This window comes from Amia ocellicauda, chromosome 10, assembly GCF_036373705.1.
Source record: "Amia ocellicauda isolate fAmiCal2 chromosome 10, fAmiCal2.hap1, whole genome shotgun sequence".
Lineage (NCBI taxonomy): Eukaryota > Metazoa > Chordata > Actinopteri > Amiiformes > Amiidae > Amia > Amia ocellicauda.
The window spans coordinates 2512647-2529822 of record NC_089859.1 but is presented as its reverse complement, the minus strand read 5'-3'; the positions used below and the strand labels follow the sequence as shown (position 1 = coordinate 2529822).

Here is a 17176-nt window from a genome sequence, read left to right as displayed (position 1 = left end):
ATCAGGCAGATTTTTCTTTGTGAAGGACGCATGAATCAAGCCACATACAAGGTTGTCCTGGAAGAAAACTTCCTTCCTTCTGCTCTGACAATGTTCCCCAACTCTGAGGATTGTTTTTTCCAGCAGGACAATGCTCCATGCCACACAGCCAGGTCAATCAAGGTGTGGATGGAGGACCGCCAGATCAAGACCCTGTCATGGCCAGCCCAATCTCCAGACCTGAACCCCATTGACAACCTCTTGAATGTGATCAAGAGGAAGATGGATGGTCACAAACCATCAAACAAAGCCGAGCTGCTTGAATTGTTTCTCCAGGAGTGGCATAAAGTCACCCAACATCAATGTGAAAGACTGGTGGAGAGCATGCCAAGACGCATGAAAGCTGTGATTGAAAATCAGGGTTATTCCACCAAATATTGATTTCTGAAATCTCCCTAAGTAAAAACATTAGTATTGTGTTTAAAAATGAATATGAACTAATTTTCTTTGCATTATTCAAGGTCTGACAACACTGCATCTTTTTTGTAATTTTGACCAGTTCTGCGAATAAACGCTCTAAATGACAATATTTTTATTTGAAATTTGGGAGAAATTTTGTCAGTAGTTGTCAGCAGTAAAATGTTCATTTTACCCAAACACATACCTATAAATAGTAAAACCAGAGAAACTGATCATTTTCCAAGTGGTCTCTTAATTTTTTCCACAGCTGTATATGTAAAATCAGTCAGTCAGTCAGTTTTCTTCTGCTTATGTTTACTGTGCTGTTGACGTGTTTCTGTCGAGGCATATATCCATTTCAGTGAGGCGTGTTTGAGTCCAGGGCTGGCTGAAGTTGTGCCCTTGAGCAGCACTGTGTCTGAAACACGACCTTGGCGGTGGCTTAGTTCGCCCAATCGGGCTCAGACAAGAAAGCCAGGGAAAGAAAAACACTCACTTCACAGCAAAGGTCTCGGAGCCCTGTCTGATCTGATTATTTCACTCACCTGCTCAAAGTGTTTTCACTACCTGTCCCGATACTACAAGATCTCAAAGTGGAATTTAAAAAAGCATCAAATACCTTTTCAGACGCCCTTTGAAATATCAAGTTTATGTGCTTGACAATTCAGATAAACTCTACATGTAAACAGTATTTAAATGGGGGGAGTTTGTCACTATGAATCTGTCCGGCAATAATGGTTTTCTGGTGTAAAAATTCAAGCTATTTTACTCAAAATGAAGGGTCAGGCAAAACTAAGGATTTGGTTATATTTTCATTACGGTCTATTAATGTGAAAACAGCCTTGATGTGATTCTTCACAGATGGGTGCGTGGCATCGATTTCCACCATTTTACCCAAATATATGCTTCTGAGAAGTCACACACATTCGAGTCAAAGAGCACGGGACCTGGCCAGGAAACTTGGAAATCGTCCATTCAGATTTATTTTATTTTTCTTAAAGGCCCACATATTCTAATAACACACATTAGGCCTTGTTTATTAGACGGGATTACAGCATCCGTTTAAACAATAACATCCTATTGAGAGTTAAGAGAGAACACTGACTTTCACGGAATCTTTTCAACAATTAAACAAACGCTCTATTAAAGTAAGATAACTTCGTTCAAATTACCTAAGAGCTGATTCAGTCAGATGTAGGGGGATTATGGTGTCAGTATATGCACTGCATCTTCAATGATCTGTTCATGTAAGTATACAGCTGTAAATATATCTTTGGGATTCAAGTACATTTGTGTAAAACAAAATATTATGCGTTGCCAGCAGTTCATGGTAAATAGATTATTTTCTTCTTCAGGAAACTGCTGCTAGTTGGCAAAAGATGTGTGACTTCGAACACAGGTTTGAAGAAATGCAAGTGTTTTACTTTCAGACTTTGATATGGATTAAATCAAAACTTTGATCCACCCGCTAATAGAAAACTACAAACTTGTACATCATAGCGGTTACATTTATGATTAGAAGAAAGTGGCTTCTAACTAAAAATGAAGTACAGCTGTACAGTACTGAGTACAGCTCTGTAGTTTTCTATTAACAGGTGGGTCAAAGTTTTGATTTAATCCGGCCCTTTGTTTCCTTGTGTCGCCCAATAAAGCTGCCTCTCCTCACGCAAGTCGCCGCCGCAGGTTCATGGACGGCTCAAACAAAAAGCTTCAGTCCAATGCCTGTTCAACCACAACAGGAATCAGGAAACACATCTATAATCAGTGTTCGGTCTCCTGCTGTTGCCTTCTGCGTGCATTTTTATTTAAATTCTTTCCAAAAGGCAAACAACAAATACGTATAATCGGCCACAAAGGACAGAAGGATGACTGATCTCAAATCGAAAATCCAAAAACTGGCAGTGAGTACTAAGGCTAGACTTCAATCACTTTACTTTAATTCAACCAAAGGGTTTAAGGCCTCTGGGCATGAAATCCATTGAATACAATTTACATGAATTATTAGTTTTCTTATTACATTAATTTTCTCCTAATCAGGGCAGTAGCAGCCGCTCAGGTGAGGTAACTAATAATTTCCTAAATCAAGCCTTTTCATTATTTTAAACAGGAGAGGTTTTAATTTAAGTATAAAATTGTATATACAGTGAGGGAAAAAAGTATTTGATCCCCTGCTGATTTTGTACGTTTGCTCACTGACAAAGAAATGATCAGTCTATAATTTTAATGGTAGGTGTATTTTAACAGTGAGAGACAGAATAACAACAACAAAAATCCAGAAAAACGCATTTCAAAAAAGTTATACATTGATTTGCATGTTAATGAGGGAAATAAGTATTTGACCCCTTCGACTTAGTACTTGGTGGCAAAACCCTTGTTGGCAATCACAGAGGTCAGACGTTTCTTGTAGTTGGCCACCAGGTTTGCACACATCTCAGGAGGGATTTTGTCCCACTCCTCTTTGCAGATCCTCTCCAAGTCATTAAGGTTTCGAGGCTGACGTTTGGCAACTCGAACCTTCAGCTCCCTCCACAGATTTTCTATGGGATTAAGGTCTGGAGACTGGCTAGGCCACTCCAGGACCTTAATGTGCTTCTTCTTGAGCCACTCCTTTGTTGCCTTGGCTGTATGTTTTGGGTCATTGTCATCCTGGAATACCCATCCACGACCCATTTTCAATGCCCTGGCTGAGGGAAGGAGGTTCTCACCCAAGATTTGACGGTACATGGCCCCATCCATCGTCTCTTTGATGCGGTGCAGTTGTCCTGTCCCCTTAGCAGAAAAACACCCCCAAAGCATAATGTTTCCACCTCCATGTTTGACGGTGGGGATGGTGTTCTTGGGGTCATTCCTCCTCCTCCAATCACGGCGAGTTGAGTTGATGCCAAAGAGCTCGATTTTGGTCTCATCTGACCACAACACTTTCACCCAGTTCTCCTCTGAATCATTCAGATGTTCATTGGCAAACTTCAGACGGGCCTGTACATGTGCTTTCTTGAGCAGGGGGACCTTGCGAGCGCTGCAGGATTTCAGTCCTTCACGTTATTTTGTGTTTCTTCCATTTGCGAATAATCGCACCAACTGTTGTCACCTTCTCACCAAGCTGCTTGGTGATGGTCTTGTAGCCCATTCCAGCCTTGTGTAGATCTACAATCTTGTCCCTGACACTGTTAAAATACACCTACCATTAAAATTATAGACTGATAATTTCTTTGTCGGTGGGCAAACGTACAAAATCAGCAGGGGATCAAATACTTTTTTCCCCTCACTGTAAGGCACTCATCTTATTAAGAAACCAACTTTGTATCAGTTGCATAATTTAAAAAGTCAAATGTAAGAAAAGTATTAGTTCAATTAAGGGTTCAATTATGTAATCGAGAGCTCAGTTGGAACACAAACCAGCAGGGTAGCGGCTCCCCAGGACCAGGGCTGAGGACCCCAGTGATATTAGTGCTTGCAGTGTAGTTTTATTGATATGGGTCAAGGTATTTTTATTGACATAGTGGCCTTTCAGTTTGCATTAGTGAATAAGACTGCAGAAGTATTCAACCCCTTTGCTGTGTGCCAACCTCAGTTAATTGAGGTGCACAGAATAACCTTAACGAGCCACACATTATTTGGATGGCCTCTGTCTGTGTGCAGTAATAGTGCTTTCAGAATGAAACACCTGTCTCTGTGACTTCAACCATGAAGACCAGGCCGTTTTCAAAGCAAGTCAGGGATACAGTCATTAAAACCACAGGTCAGGAGAAGGGTACACAAAAATAAGACCTAAAACTGGTCTCATCAGGACAAAGAGCCAAAGCTACACTGGAGTGGCTAGAGAATAAGGAATTGAGTGGCCCAGTCAAAGCCCTAACTTGAATCCTATTGAGAATCTGTGGAAAGACTTGAGAACTGCTGTCCACGAGCGAACCCCGATCAACTAGAGGGAGCTGGAGCAAATCTGCCAAGATTAATGGGCAAACACTGCACCAAGACGATGTGCAACATTGGTAGACACCCAAAGCACTTGTGGTTGTAAATACTGCTAAAGGTGCTAACACCAAATATTGAGTTCACGGATCTGAATACTTCTGCAAGGCACTGTATGTGTCAGTTATATCAAACAAATGTGACAATTTAACACAACTTTCCAATGTCTATCACTTCAAAAACATTTTTCACAGTGAATAATTTATTTTAAAATACTCCAGTTCTCAACGGCTGCGCTAGAAAGGTTCACGTTTAGCTCAAATATAATTTTTAAGTGTACATGGTTTTAAATTGAGCCTCAGGCCTTGGAAACGTGGAACAGAGACCCTTTAGATACCACTCAAGGTGTTAATGTGTAAACTGGGTATGAGTGCTGTTTTTTAAGTTACTATTTTACCTGCTACTCTGTGTTTTTGATGATGATAATAATAAAGTGAGTTGCATTTTGCGGTTGAAATGTAATTTTGCAACACTTGTGAACAGATTTAGTCTCTTATTACACAAACATTTCACATAGAGAACCTGAAAACCAATTAGGACAAGTCCTGACTACAAACAAATTACAATACAACTACGTGCCATGCCTTTTACAACAGTCGAAACTCGCCCACGGTGCCTCTATCTGTCTGAGAGCCATACGCACAACTGGATTTACACCTTTTATACAGTTCTGGTCTGTAGGAAGTTTTAGAAGGGGAAAGATTAATGAAATACACTGTCTTCTTTCACCACTTTGTGAGAGTAGTGTCCAAACCCAAACCATCAGTTTCAGGCCGCCTTCTCGAACACTAGAGACTCGGGTCTAAGTGGAGAAAGCTTTCCTGGCTGTAGCAATGCAAATTGAGATTGTGAAATTGTAAGCCCAGCTCCCCCGCGGTATTTAGAATAAGAAATCATTAAGCGTAGTAACCGAGGTCTTCTTCTCGCTATCAAAGCTATAATGGTGACATTGTACTCTGTAACAGGATCAAAAGAGCAGGTGGTGTGACCAGGAGAGCGCTGCGCTATTACACAGCAATTTGCCGCACAGCTTATCTGCGGCGGAGGGGCTGATGCAGAAGTCTCTCTGTCATTTGAAATAAAAAGGTGATTCTTTCTGGAGATGCATTACCACACATTTACTTGCTGTGACTGGCTCTCGCTGGATTCTGAACCTCTTAAAGAGTCTTTAATTCATGCGTCTCCTGTCACTTTTTGTGCGTCGCCTCACAATCTCCCCCATTAGCAGGAGGAGACAAATTGAGGAAAGTGAAAACTGAGCATGTTACTGGAATTAGCCAGAGCCTCTGCAATCCTGGGGCCTAATACGACATGAAAAATAATAATAGTAATGATAATAATGCCTTTTGATTGAGACCAGAGTGTGGGGAATAGGTTGAAATGATGCCGGAGCATTTTAGGAGTTTGATTAGTTACTGCATAGCTAATACGAAGCTGCAATTTTACAGACACAGGGGTTGTGAAAGACGGGAACCTATTAACTTATAATGACAGATTCAGATTGCCAGTAAAGATGCTCTTACTTTGTTGAACCTTCAATGGTGGTCCATTTGGTTCTGGTGAAGTGTGCGGCTGCTTGCTAGTAAAACTTAGCATATTAAACTTCTGATGAGAAGTTCCACAGGACAACACACAGAGTTAAGCAGCGTCATGCCCAGAGCTGCAATATTATACTGGTCAAATCTCTGTCACCACACCATACACAATCATCATCGATACAGCAGACGTACTGATTAACCGGCCTGATCACAGTTTACTGTAGTATCTGCACGGGGAATGGGCAATGCCCCCAGGTGGTTTTACTGAACACGTACTTGGATGTGCCATGGTTCTATGGTTTGTATCATAGTTTACTATCATTCTCTATGCTTTACCACAGTTTCCATTTGCTTTCCAACATGTTATTCAACCATGGTGTTCTAGCATAAACTAATGCATGCATTTCAACAACATCACACACAATCTTGAGGTGTCTGCTGGCAACAAATACTCAAGAGCAGCATTGCTTCTCATCCTCTTATTTCTAGGAATCTGTGTGAGATTAGAGACGGCTTTTATTTGGGACACGTATGGCAACACCTTAGAGACATGACTGGTTGTCGTCCCTGGATTCGATGACGTCGCTTAAAACCAAAAACCAACAATTGGGAAACACACAGATATGGGTTTCATGCCAATATCAGTTTGTGTGTTTTATTTTCAGAAAATGTTTTTGTGATTATTCCACAACGGCACAACCCTAGCAGTCAAAGAACAACTTCTCTTCTGTATTATTATTTTTTATTTATTGGTCAGAGTGTATTAGTAAATTATCTAACTTTTGTGTCCCATTGTATCATTTAACAACTTTAAAAATGTAAACGTATAACTTGCATCTTATATTACAAACCCTCAAACACAGAACCAGAAACCAGCTGAAATTGTGACCCAAATACCACAAAGCAAAATAAAACATCAATGGACATAAATGTACCTTTTAACTTTTTAAATTTAACTTTTGACTTTTTGATATTTATCAAGTCAAGTCACACCTGAAGGGAAATTCGTATCTTTACACATGTTTCCTGGGAAAAGCAATGCATTTTCTGAACTAAACTGAAGCCCCAAACCTTCAATATGATCTCAGGCAAGGAAAGTTATTGTTCCAAATCCATAACAGACACCGTACTGGAATGAATCTGGATTCATCTCTCCCAGTGACTAATTAGACCAAAATCAGGATTATGAATTGCTTAACGGACTTCACAAGACCCCTCTTTGTGTTTCCGTAACCAGCTCTGCGATGCTATGGTGTCTGCAGCTCCACCAGTGATTTACTGCAGGCCGAGTGTATCTTCTGCTATTTCCACCCACTCTAGGGCTGAGGACAGGAAATGAGCGTCTTCCTGCACAGGAGATATTCAACATTTTCAATGGTACTCATGTGGGCAGACTTTCGATTTAGAGAGGAAACCATCTCACAGAGTAATGAGCGATTACAATTGAGACTGGTTATTCTGTTTCACCCTGTCTTCTGCTCAGACGCTGCTCATAAGTGCTTCTGTTTTGCTGACTGTCTGAAATAAACTTGAAAACTGTTGTCTTACCTCCGAGGGTCATTCCCGCTTCAAAACACTTCCTCAGCCGACAGGAGGGACAGTTCTTTCTTCTCAGCTTATCAATGGTGCAATCGTTTCTGCTGGCACAGAGGTACTTCTGTTTTCCTTCAAAAATAACAATCAGAAAATGAATGAAGGAACTGAAAGGCACACAACCATTTTACAAGATGCAATCAACAAGCATATGAATTTGCTCAGTGGCAGTAAATGGCGTCCCTGTTTGTAAAGAGAAAACAAAACAAATTGCAAACTTAAAACTTTTCTTTCAACATTGAGCCATACAAAACCCACAGTTCCACCTGAGCCAGGGGGAAGATACTTTGCTTTTTCCTCTCCTCCACTGGATCAGCTTCTCTGCTCTCAATATGCACCACAAGAGTTGGGATTTGGAGGTGAGGTCTGTCAGTTTCACACTGGTGCCTAAACTGGTGAGTTTTAACCTTGTCAACCTTGCCTTGAAGGGAAAATCACAAATAAGTGATGGGTATTTCAATGACTAAGCCTATCAAGGCTTGACAGACTATATCCACTCTGCTTCGTACAATGCTTTATCATGCCAAGCAGTATAGACATGTTCTTTGTAAAGGATTTATTTTAGGGCTGTCAAAATTAATGTGTTAATAACTCATTAATGCAAATTCATTTTAATGGCACTAATTTTATTAACGCGCGATTAATGTAGCGCACATTTTGACCCGTACCCTAGCCCGTAGTTGGAGAAATGGAGATGCAGCCATAGTGAGCCTTAAGACAGGAAAGGATGCAGCAGCAAAAACAAATGGAGCAAGAAAAAGGTCTTCTGAACGGAAAATTCATATACAAAACGATGTCTGAAGTTGTCTGCATTTATTGTCGATATGAATTAAGTTATCACCGCAGCACGTCGAGTTTAAAATATCACTTGATGGCGAATTCAACTGATGCAGAGCTGTCCTCCCCCTCGCCAAAGGCAGAGCACACTAGATCATTAGCAGCGGAGACGGGTGGACAACTCCACAAGCAATAGACTCACCACAGTGATAACTAAATGGGTGGCTAAATAACTAAATGTAAACAGGCTTGTGTAAGTAAATTGCTCAGTGCAAAGAAAGAGAAATACCAGGTTCCCATTACTTCTATGTAATTTTTTTAATGTGTCTAATAGACATGAACAAGTTCTTTGAAAAACATCTATGACCTTTGAAACATGTCTAGTATTCATGCTCTATGTTGAGTATGGTTTCACTAATAATAACATAGATTTGCATAAAGCATCCATATTTGTCCATGCCCATGTTGATTAGAGTATTAAAAACTTGAAAAGTATTAATTTAAGGTACATTTAGAACAGATTAAAATGTGCGATTAAATTGCGATTTAATCATGAGTTAACTCATGACAATCATGCGATTAATCGCGATTAAATATTTTAATCGATTGACAGCCCTCATTTATTTTATGTATCTTTCAACATGAAGCCACAGTTTTGTCATTTACTGTGTTGTGCATTTGCTGAACGATTAAAGTTGAAGACCAATCACAAAATCATTAAGCGGATGTCTGTAAATATCGAGGAAAAGGACTAAGTCATGTGAAATTAATCGTTATCCACCCAGACTTGTCCCGGTCTGGAGGACATGTTTCAAAACGTCTTCCCAGGACACTCAAGGATATTTCTCTTCGATTTCTGCATCCATGTGATTTCTGCGGCAACACTGTGATTTGAATACATCAAGATAATAATACCACAGCAATAAATGCACAAATAAAAGGGCTACAAATGTTATCAATCAATTTCAAACCTTGGTAGATGCCATCATCAACTGAAACCAAGTTATAGTCGCCATGGAAAATGACTCAAAAAAGACAAAAGAACGCTCCTCTTGCAGCCGGTGCGGTCAGAATGGCCCGATATGCTGTATATTTATCCATCTACCGCATTTGCACCACATTTATAGGTCAAATTCTCATAATGTAAACACTAGAAAGATTAGAGGAAGATTTGAAAAAGCACCTACAAAGAAATTATTATTATTCGGTTTCAAACCACGAGGAGACCCATGGATGAAACAGTTCTCTGCCACATGACCACTGAAATACATGCGGCCTTTGTGCTTCCTGTCCTGTGTCCATTCCCTGTATAAACTACAGACAATGTTTATTTGGTTTCTCGCACACAATTATCTCTTTGGCTGTATAAGAGACTATAGTTTCTAAATGTGCTGAGGACAAAGAGGTTATTTTATGGTTTCAAACCTATTAGATAAGTTTTATTGTAGGGTAACCTAATTTATTTGTGAACAGTGGAAGAGGTTCATAACTTGGTATGAATTTATTTTAGTTTTGTTTTAGATCACACTACTCCCCCACCCCCTTATGAAACAAAGGCATTTTATGAGGAGTTACACAGATATAAATAATGTGATTACACTGTCAACACAAAGCAAGACTCCCAAACGTGACGCCCATTTAAGATTTAGAGAGACCCTGTGAAATCCTACGTACAAATAATGTTTATTTTATTTCTCTCCATCAACATTTGTGGTTGACAAACATGAAAGATATCTTGACAACACTTTTTTAATCTAAAAAATTACAGTATAGAGATTTTCAAAATACAAAGTTGTACAAAAATCAGGGAAGGAAGTCAAGTTCTACTGGAGAATAAGTATATTGCGGGGGGAATAAAGTGAAATATTACATCCTAAAAGCAATTATACTATAGTCAGAAAAGTAGGGGGCATATATATATATATATATATATATATATATATTCTTTTTCTTGTTTACCTGTGATAAGTGATAAGCCCTTGCTCAGAAAGCTTAACTGGAACCAGTCTCTGACTCGTCATATTTATTCACTAACTGGCGCTCGGCTCAGTTCCCCCCCAGCCTCACCTTCAGCCGCCCGCTTGAAGAAAACTTTGCAGCTGCCACAGGTCAGAGCGCCGTAGTGACACCCGGACGCCTCGTCCCCGCAGATCAAACATGTCCTCTGAGGCGGGAAGAAGTACTCCATGGGGAAGAGGTTGTCTCTGCCGCCCTCAAATCTGAAAATGGGAGGAATGGAGTGGGAGAAGGAGAGGTTACAGGGGTCTGAAGAACTGGGAGATGAGTGTAAACCTCATACATACAGTTCGGTCCATAAATATTTGGACAGTGAAAAAATTGACATAATTTTGGCTCTGTACGCCACCACAATGGATTTGAAAGGAAACCCATTTTTATATGTGGAAAAAAGTAATTGGACAAACTAACATAATTCAATTGTGAGTTTCAATACTTGGTTGCAAATCCTTTGCAGTCAATGACTGCCTGAAGTCTGGAACCCATAGCCATCACCAGATGCTGGGTTTCTTCCCTGGTGATACTTTGCCAGGCCTGCACTGCAGTGTCTTTAGTCCTGCTTGTTCTTGGGGCGTTCTACAAAATGATTACAATTGTGTCACTGTCCAAATATTTATAGACCTAACTGTATATGTACAACCGAGATCATCCGGTCCTCCAAGGCTTTGAAAAGGGTGTCACAAACGACTGACAACTCAACCAACAATTATTTTTGTTTGTTTTTTAAAAAGATCTTGGAAGGGCAAGCATTAAAAAAAAAGAAAGAAATGCACGCATGTTGGTAGGAGGACAGTCTGACAACCTTCCTCTGCATCTCGATGCCGATGGAGAAATGTATATCTGCCAAGACTCGGTACTTAATTGAAGTCTGAGACAGTAAAAACATTGTGCCTGATTGTACACAGAAACTGCATCTTCACACAGAAATACGAGGGCTGGCAAGGATGTGAAATCTTGTTGTTTTACCCATATTATTTTTTTGGATCACATTCCGGTTTCACTGAACTGTCAGAGCCAGACTTGTATGACTCAAGTCGTGGATTTGGTGACTTGGATTCGAACTGGAAGTGCCCTCTGATCACACATTATAGTTAAAGTATAACAAGACCAACAGGGGTTCATTAAAGATAAACACACAGTTATTATTATTTATTGTTTGGCTAAAGTCCATGTCCAAGGCTTACAGGTTTTTCAAGCACTAGAATACAATGTGTTCTATAATGTTACATAATTGTACAGAACTCTCAAGTGTTCATAACGTCAATGCGTGAGATTTTTCACAAAAAAAATAAAACGCAGTGACCGAAACCGCTCCCCAGAGGGTGGGGGGCTGTGCATGAGAACGAGAGATGGAGGCTCAATGTGAGAGTCTCACGCCCAATGAGAGCCGAGACTTGAGAGCTATGATTGTATAATAATACATAACATTGTGTAGGGCTACTACAACAATCTTGAGTTTGTACAGAACAATTACCTTTGATGACTTTTATTAACTAGGGTTAAGTGCATTAGGACAATCGACAGTGGAAATGGGCTCATACAGAGTTTAGATTTTTAGTTTATTTAATGTTGATAATTGTTAAGAAACATGAATAAACAATAAAGAGAAATGGAAACACAGGCCAACTAAGTTATAATCTTTGAAATCTGGGCTTTCTCTGAATCCTAAGTGTTGTTCATAAGTTCAACTTTAGATCTGAGTCTCAAAAATCAAGGACTCAGACAATGGTGACTCGGACTGTAAGTCTGTCTGAAACTCAGATTGTAAACTCATAAGTGTGGTTGCACTGTCAATAAAACTGGCCATTACAAACAAGAAATAACCATTTAAAAAATATAAATCAATTAATCAAGTGCTTTTGTCTAATGTATATTGAGTGGCACAAATACTTTAAGAAATGACTATACTTTAAAAGGTGTGGTTTTGCACACATGGTTAAAAGCCTAAAAGGAGATGAATGGAGACACGGGATCTGTCAAGTGACTGGAGCAAGTCTGCATGAAACCAAACCTCAGACTGTTTGGTATTTTCATCTCATGAAGAGATTAACTGAGCTAAGTAATAAACAGTCACATAAATTTTGTCCAAAGGGGTCTGGGCCACACACTCAAAATAATAATATAATATCTGTTTAGAATGAACTACAATGATGCCTTTTATGAAGTGAATGACAAACACTCTTTGTAAGAAGCTTTCACTGGTAAATGTGTACAATAAATATCTAGAGAGAGAGAGAGAGAGAGAGATGTAGATATAGATATAGATATACTTTCCTAAACAACAGAGTTTGAGTGCAATGAAATCGCATACTAGCAAAGGCATGCAAATAAATACAAAGATTTGATGAAACAAGGAAATAAATAAAGCTTGACTATTTTATTTTCCTTTTGACAAATTGAATTGCATTGCTTGCGTGGGTGCCAGTTCTTTTCAGTCTTGGCAAAGACGCAGTTCGCAGTGAATGATGGTTGATGTCAGGGCTGTTATAGATTGCGGGTCGTAAGAAACAATATAACATCGAGCCTCAGACAATGCTCTGTTCTCTGCCAAACGGTCCAGACTCGACACCCATGAAGGCAAGATTGCAAACGCAAATCTGCATCTTTGCACAAATGAAACGATGCGACCCTTCAGTGAATACGTACAAAGCTGGTAATGTGAGACACTCGACAAACTGTACAAGTTGAAGAAGTACCCCCAGCGTGGCTTCTCATTGGTATGCATTAAACTAAGAGAGAATCTTTCCCCATGTTGTTACGGAGCCGTCCAACGACATTGCAATCAATCCATTCAAAAGCGAAGTACATATTTCTTGGTTTCAGATATACATGATATCGCTCACTGACCGCAGACTGCAGTGCGGTTTATTACGACCCATATCCTATAATGTGGAAAAAAAAGGTCTCTGTCTGTGCACACAAGATGTCCTCTCACATGGGCCGGTCTGGAAGACTTCCCCGATTTTATGTCATATAACTAATTTGATATTCTAGGCTAGAAAACATCTGGGCATAACCTAAAAAGTTGTGATTTCAAATTAAGAAAATACCAAACTGGTTCCACAGGCAAATAATTGTCAAATGGGTTTGCAAACTCCTAAGTATCAGATCTAGGACTTCTTGGAGTAAAGCTTCAGGAACACGATTGATATTTGTTCATGGCAAACAAATCACTTTTACAAGCTGAGGTTGTGTTCACTGAGCTGTTTTTACTTTACTTACTTACTTTTACTTTTACATTAATTATAGGTTGTTTGGAGTTTTAAAAAAAAGTGTTTTCACAAGAGAAAAAAGCTTGGAAAGATACCGATATTATAATAATAGAGAAACATTGCCAAAGCAGTTAAGGTGCTCATTTATCCCTGAAGAAGAATTGTGCTGAACTGAATACAAAGTGTTGTGAAAGTGAAATGAAAACCACAGATGAATTTCTGCCACATTTAACATAAACTGTTTAAGTAAAGGACACTTTAGCTAAACAGACTGAACAAAATGGTTTAAAATGATTAAGCTTTGCACTGGACTGCATTTCTTCTTAATAGCTTTGTGTAAATTGCTGCTATTGGTGCAGGTTAATTATCTTGAGATCAGGTGTTGGTGCTGTCACTAAAAGTAGATACAAACCTACCATCATTGAAAAGGTGATATTTAAATCCTCTTGTTAATTCAACATGACAGATTTCATGTGTGGATGGCTGTGAATTAAAATTATTCCTCGATTGAGTGTGTTTTTGGTGCTTTGGCTGCAATTGCAAATGTGTGGTTAACAACGTTGTGTGTTTGCATGTCCCCCATATTTAAAGACCTTCTCCACTCTGGGGATCATGTTTTCTGCACAACCCTTTTTTTCCTTTTTTAACCTAGAACAAAACACTTCAGGGGTTTGAGGGAAGTGAAGGGGCTTCATTTTGAAGGCTTTGTGTTCATGTCCCCATTTCTAAATGACACGCCGATGGCAGCAGTTTACCCGGGGCTTGTTTGATAACGATTCAGGGCACGGCCGATACAGGTTGTACTGCTTTTAAGTGGAATGAATTGGCATTGTGGAAGAGAGGGAGAATAAATTATATCTGTCACCACTCTGAAATCAGTAATTGATTTAATGTGTGCCATGAAATAAACAAGACAGTTATGACAATATGCTTTTGAAGTTAGCTATAGGGCTGAAGTTTTGAGGAGGAATTAATTAAAAACCTACTGCTGCTTTTATGTTGCTTTCATTAGCTTAAAAAAATACATAAACGCACTTACGGATATTTCTTGACAAAACCTTTTCTCAAACACAAACACAAATCTAATTAATTTACAGTATTCCATTTAAAGTGGTTAAGCCGGTTAAGTGTAGCATAATATGAAGGCAAACTGGCAGCTTCACGGCTTTGTAGCACGGATTGAGAGACAGCGGACACTTGTACACTCTTGTAATTGCAACGAATTGATGAAATAATAGCACAGATTCCCAGCTGCCATTCAGAGATCAATGGGGGCTGCACTGTGAGGGGGGGATCGCTAACGTGCTGTCTGATCACTGAGGCAGAGCCCATGTGAAGACTGAACGAGGAGGAAATTACTCTGCCTTTCTCTCAAGCAGGGATAATGGCACACAAGTGCACACTCTGTGCCTTGTAGACTTAGTTATAGGATTGCCAAGCTTTCAAATGAGCTTTAAGACAGTTGACATACTGTATGTGTATAAATATACACACATACACACATGCGACAGTAATTATACCTGCCTTTGAAGAAGTGTAATTAAAATTTGATACAGCGATTAAATGCTCTGATTTATGTACCGCTGCTCTTCTTGCATAACAACAATTACTGTTAAGTGAACCGGGATGTTTTTATGGCAACGAAAGGGATGGGCACGGGGATGGGCTCGATGTGTGGGCAGGGCCTCGGAGAAGGGCGCATGCACGGGGAGACGGCAGAAGGAGGTGATACTTATTATAAAGTACCAGAAGTGAGCGACACAAAGAGACAAACTACAGAGAAAAGCCTTGCTCCTCTGAAGCCTGAGCTAAATGGTGTAAAAAGGCCCCTCTTAACACACAAACACAAACACAGTGCAGTCCAAATCTGTAAGCCACAATCAGATTTGTAATCCAAAAGCAAAGGCTGTTTTCACAATGATGTTCCTGTTCTGCTGTTCTCTCTCTCTCTCTCTCTCTCTCTCTCTCTCTCTCTCTCTCTCTCTCTCTCTCTCTCTCTCTCTCTCTCTCTCCATCACTGGCTCTCCTCCCTCTTCCATAAACAAGGAGTGCCAGCTTCCTGCTTATATGCAGCAGCCGGGCCAATCAGGGAGGCCCCAGGAGTGAGTCCCCCTAGGCTCCTGGGGGGTGTCGTGCCGTTCAGGTCAGCGATATTGTACCCCAACCAGGTGCCATGTCAGCCCTCAGACCGGTGGTGTATTAGATGCAAGAAAGCAAAGCTGATATTGAGAAGGTTCTGCTGGGTCCCTTCTTAGAATCAAGAGATACAGATTCCAAAATACACCAGGATATTGTAGCCAAAAAACTACAATATATATAAACTCATCAACATCATCAGCACCGTGCAAAGGATACACCTAATAATATTGATCTGAAATAACATACTGTAGGATAGCTTGCTCTTTTCTTTTGGTTTTGAAGGATTACTTGTGAAATTGTTCACTTTCCTGGAAGGAGAAGTGCGTTCGGTATTACTCCTCAACACCACCTCAAACACCTCAAACATACGCTAGGCTTCAAAAACAAAATGTGTATTAAACAGACCAAGACCAGCCTAAATTCCACGTGGTCCACAATCACAACGACAGTGTAACTAACACCCCAACTGGCTTCCCTGTGTCGCTGCAAAGCTCCCACTACACAACATGTCAAATTACTCCTTTACTCCCAGGCCCACCGTTTCTCATCATTGCTGCCGGAGTTGCGTGATCTCGGTGGTGAAAAGCATAATGGACCTGATTTTCCTCATTTTCGAGCCTCTTTGACGGATTCTCATTAAATTATCCTCCCAGACGTGATAAGGGCCGCGGAGAGGTGTGAGGAAGGTGTGAAGAGTCTGTCAGGAGCGAGAAGAGATTTGCAGCCCTGAAGACGGACTGATTGGACGGTGTGTGCAGACATAACTATAACACGATGACCTGCTGCACAGATGCCAAGGCTTTTTTACACACACACACGAAAATAATCACAAAAAATATCAAGGACGAAGCTGGTAACCAAGAGTAACGGCTCCCTAATTGTAATAAAAACATCTCCAGTCCTTGGCAGGGAATCAACATTGAAATGTGGTTCATATTGGAAACTTCTCAACTGCCACCAAACTTGAATTGATACACAGAGCGCAGTATTTGCCTTTCAAATACAGACATTTGCAGCTTTCTTCACTCTTCCTCAGTTTATATCCGTTGAAATGTCCAGCTACACTCCTCTGTGTTCGAATATAGGATCTCCGAAGACTCCCCATCTCCCTATCGATTTAATTGATTTGATTTCTAAATACGTACACTGCTCTGGAAGCGTCTATTATCAAAAGTAATTGAACACAATGAAAATCCATATGTATATATAAAATGCTTAAGGGCACTGCTTTTATGAATCTCACTGTTTTCAAATCCTAAATCCTTAAAGCTTGGGCTGTTCCTGTAAAACCCCAAGGAGAGCTCGCTGCAATATCTGAAGCTTCGATGAAAAGGACAGACTTTCTGAAGCAGGTGCAATATTTTCTGTAATAAAAAAGTGTATGTTTTTATCTGTATATGTTTATGAAAATGTCTGGCATTGTTTCAATGTGCACATCATCAAAGTTTTACTTGAAAAGTCACTGATTGTTTTACTACAGTAGTTGTTTAA

The 17176-nt window shown here is 40.0% G+C and overlaps 1 protein-coding gene across 1 annotated transcript in view; it reads right to left on the bottom strand.

Moving 5' to 3' along the window:
* ar (androgen receptor) overlaps positions 1-17176 on the bottom strand; it is a 59188-nt gene that overhangs the window by 29599 nt on the left and 12413 nt on the right. The window contains exons 2-3 of the mRNA XM_066714723.1: positions 10386-10537; positions 7497-7613 (exon numbers count right to left, since the gene is read on the bottom strand). Of these exons, the coding sequence (XP_066570820.1) occupies positions 7497-7613; positions 10386-10537 (269 nt within the window). The remainder of the gene's footprint in view (positions 1-7496; positions 7614-10385; positions 10538-17176) is intronic.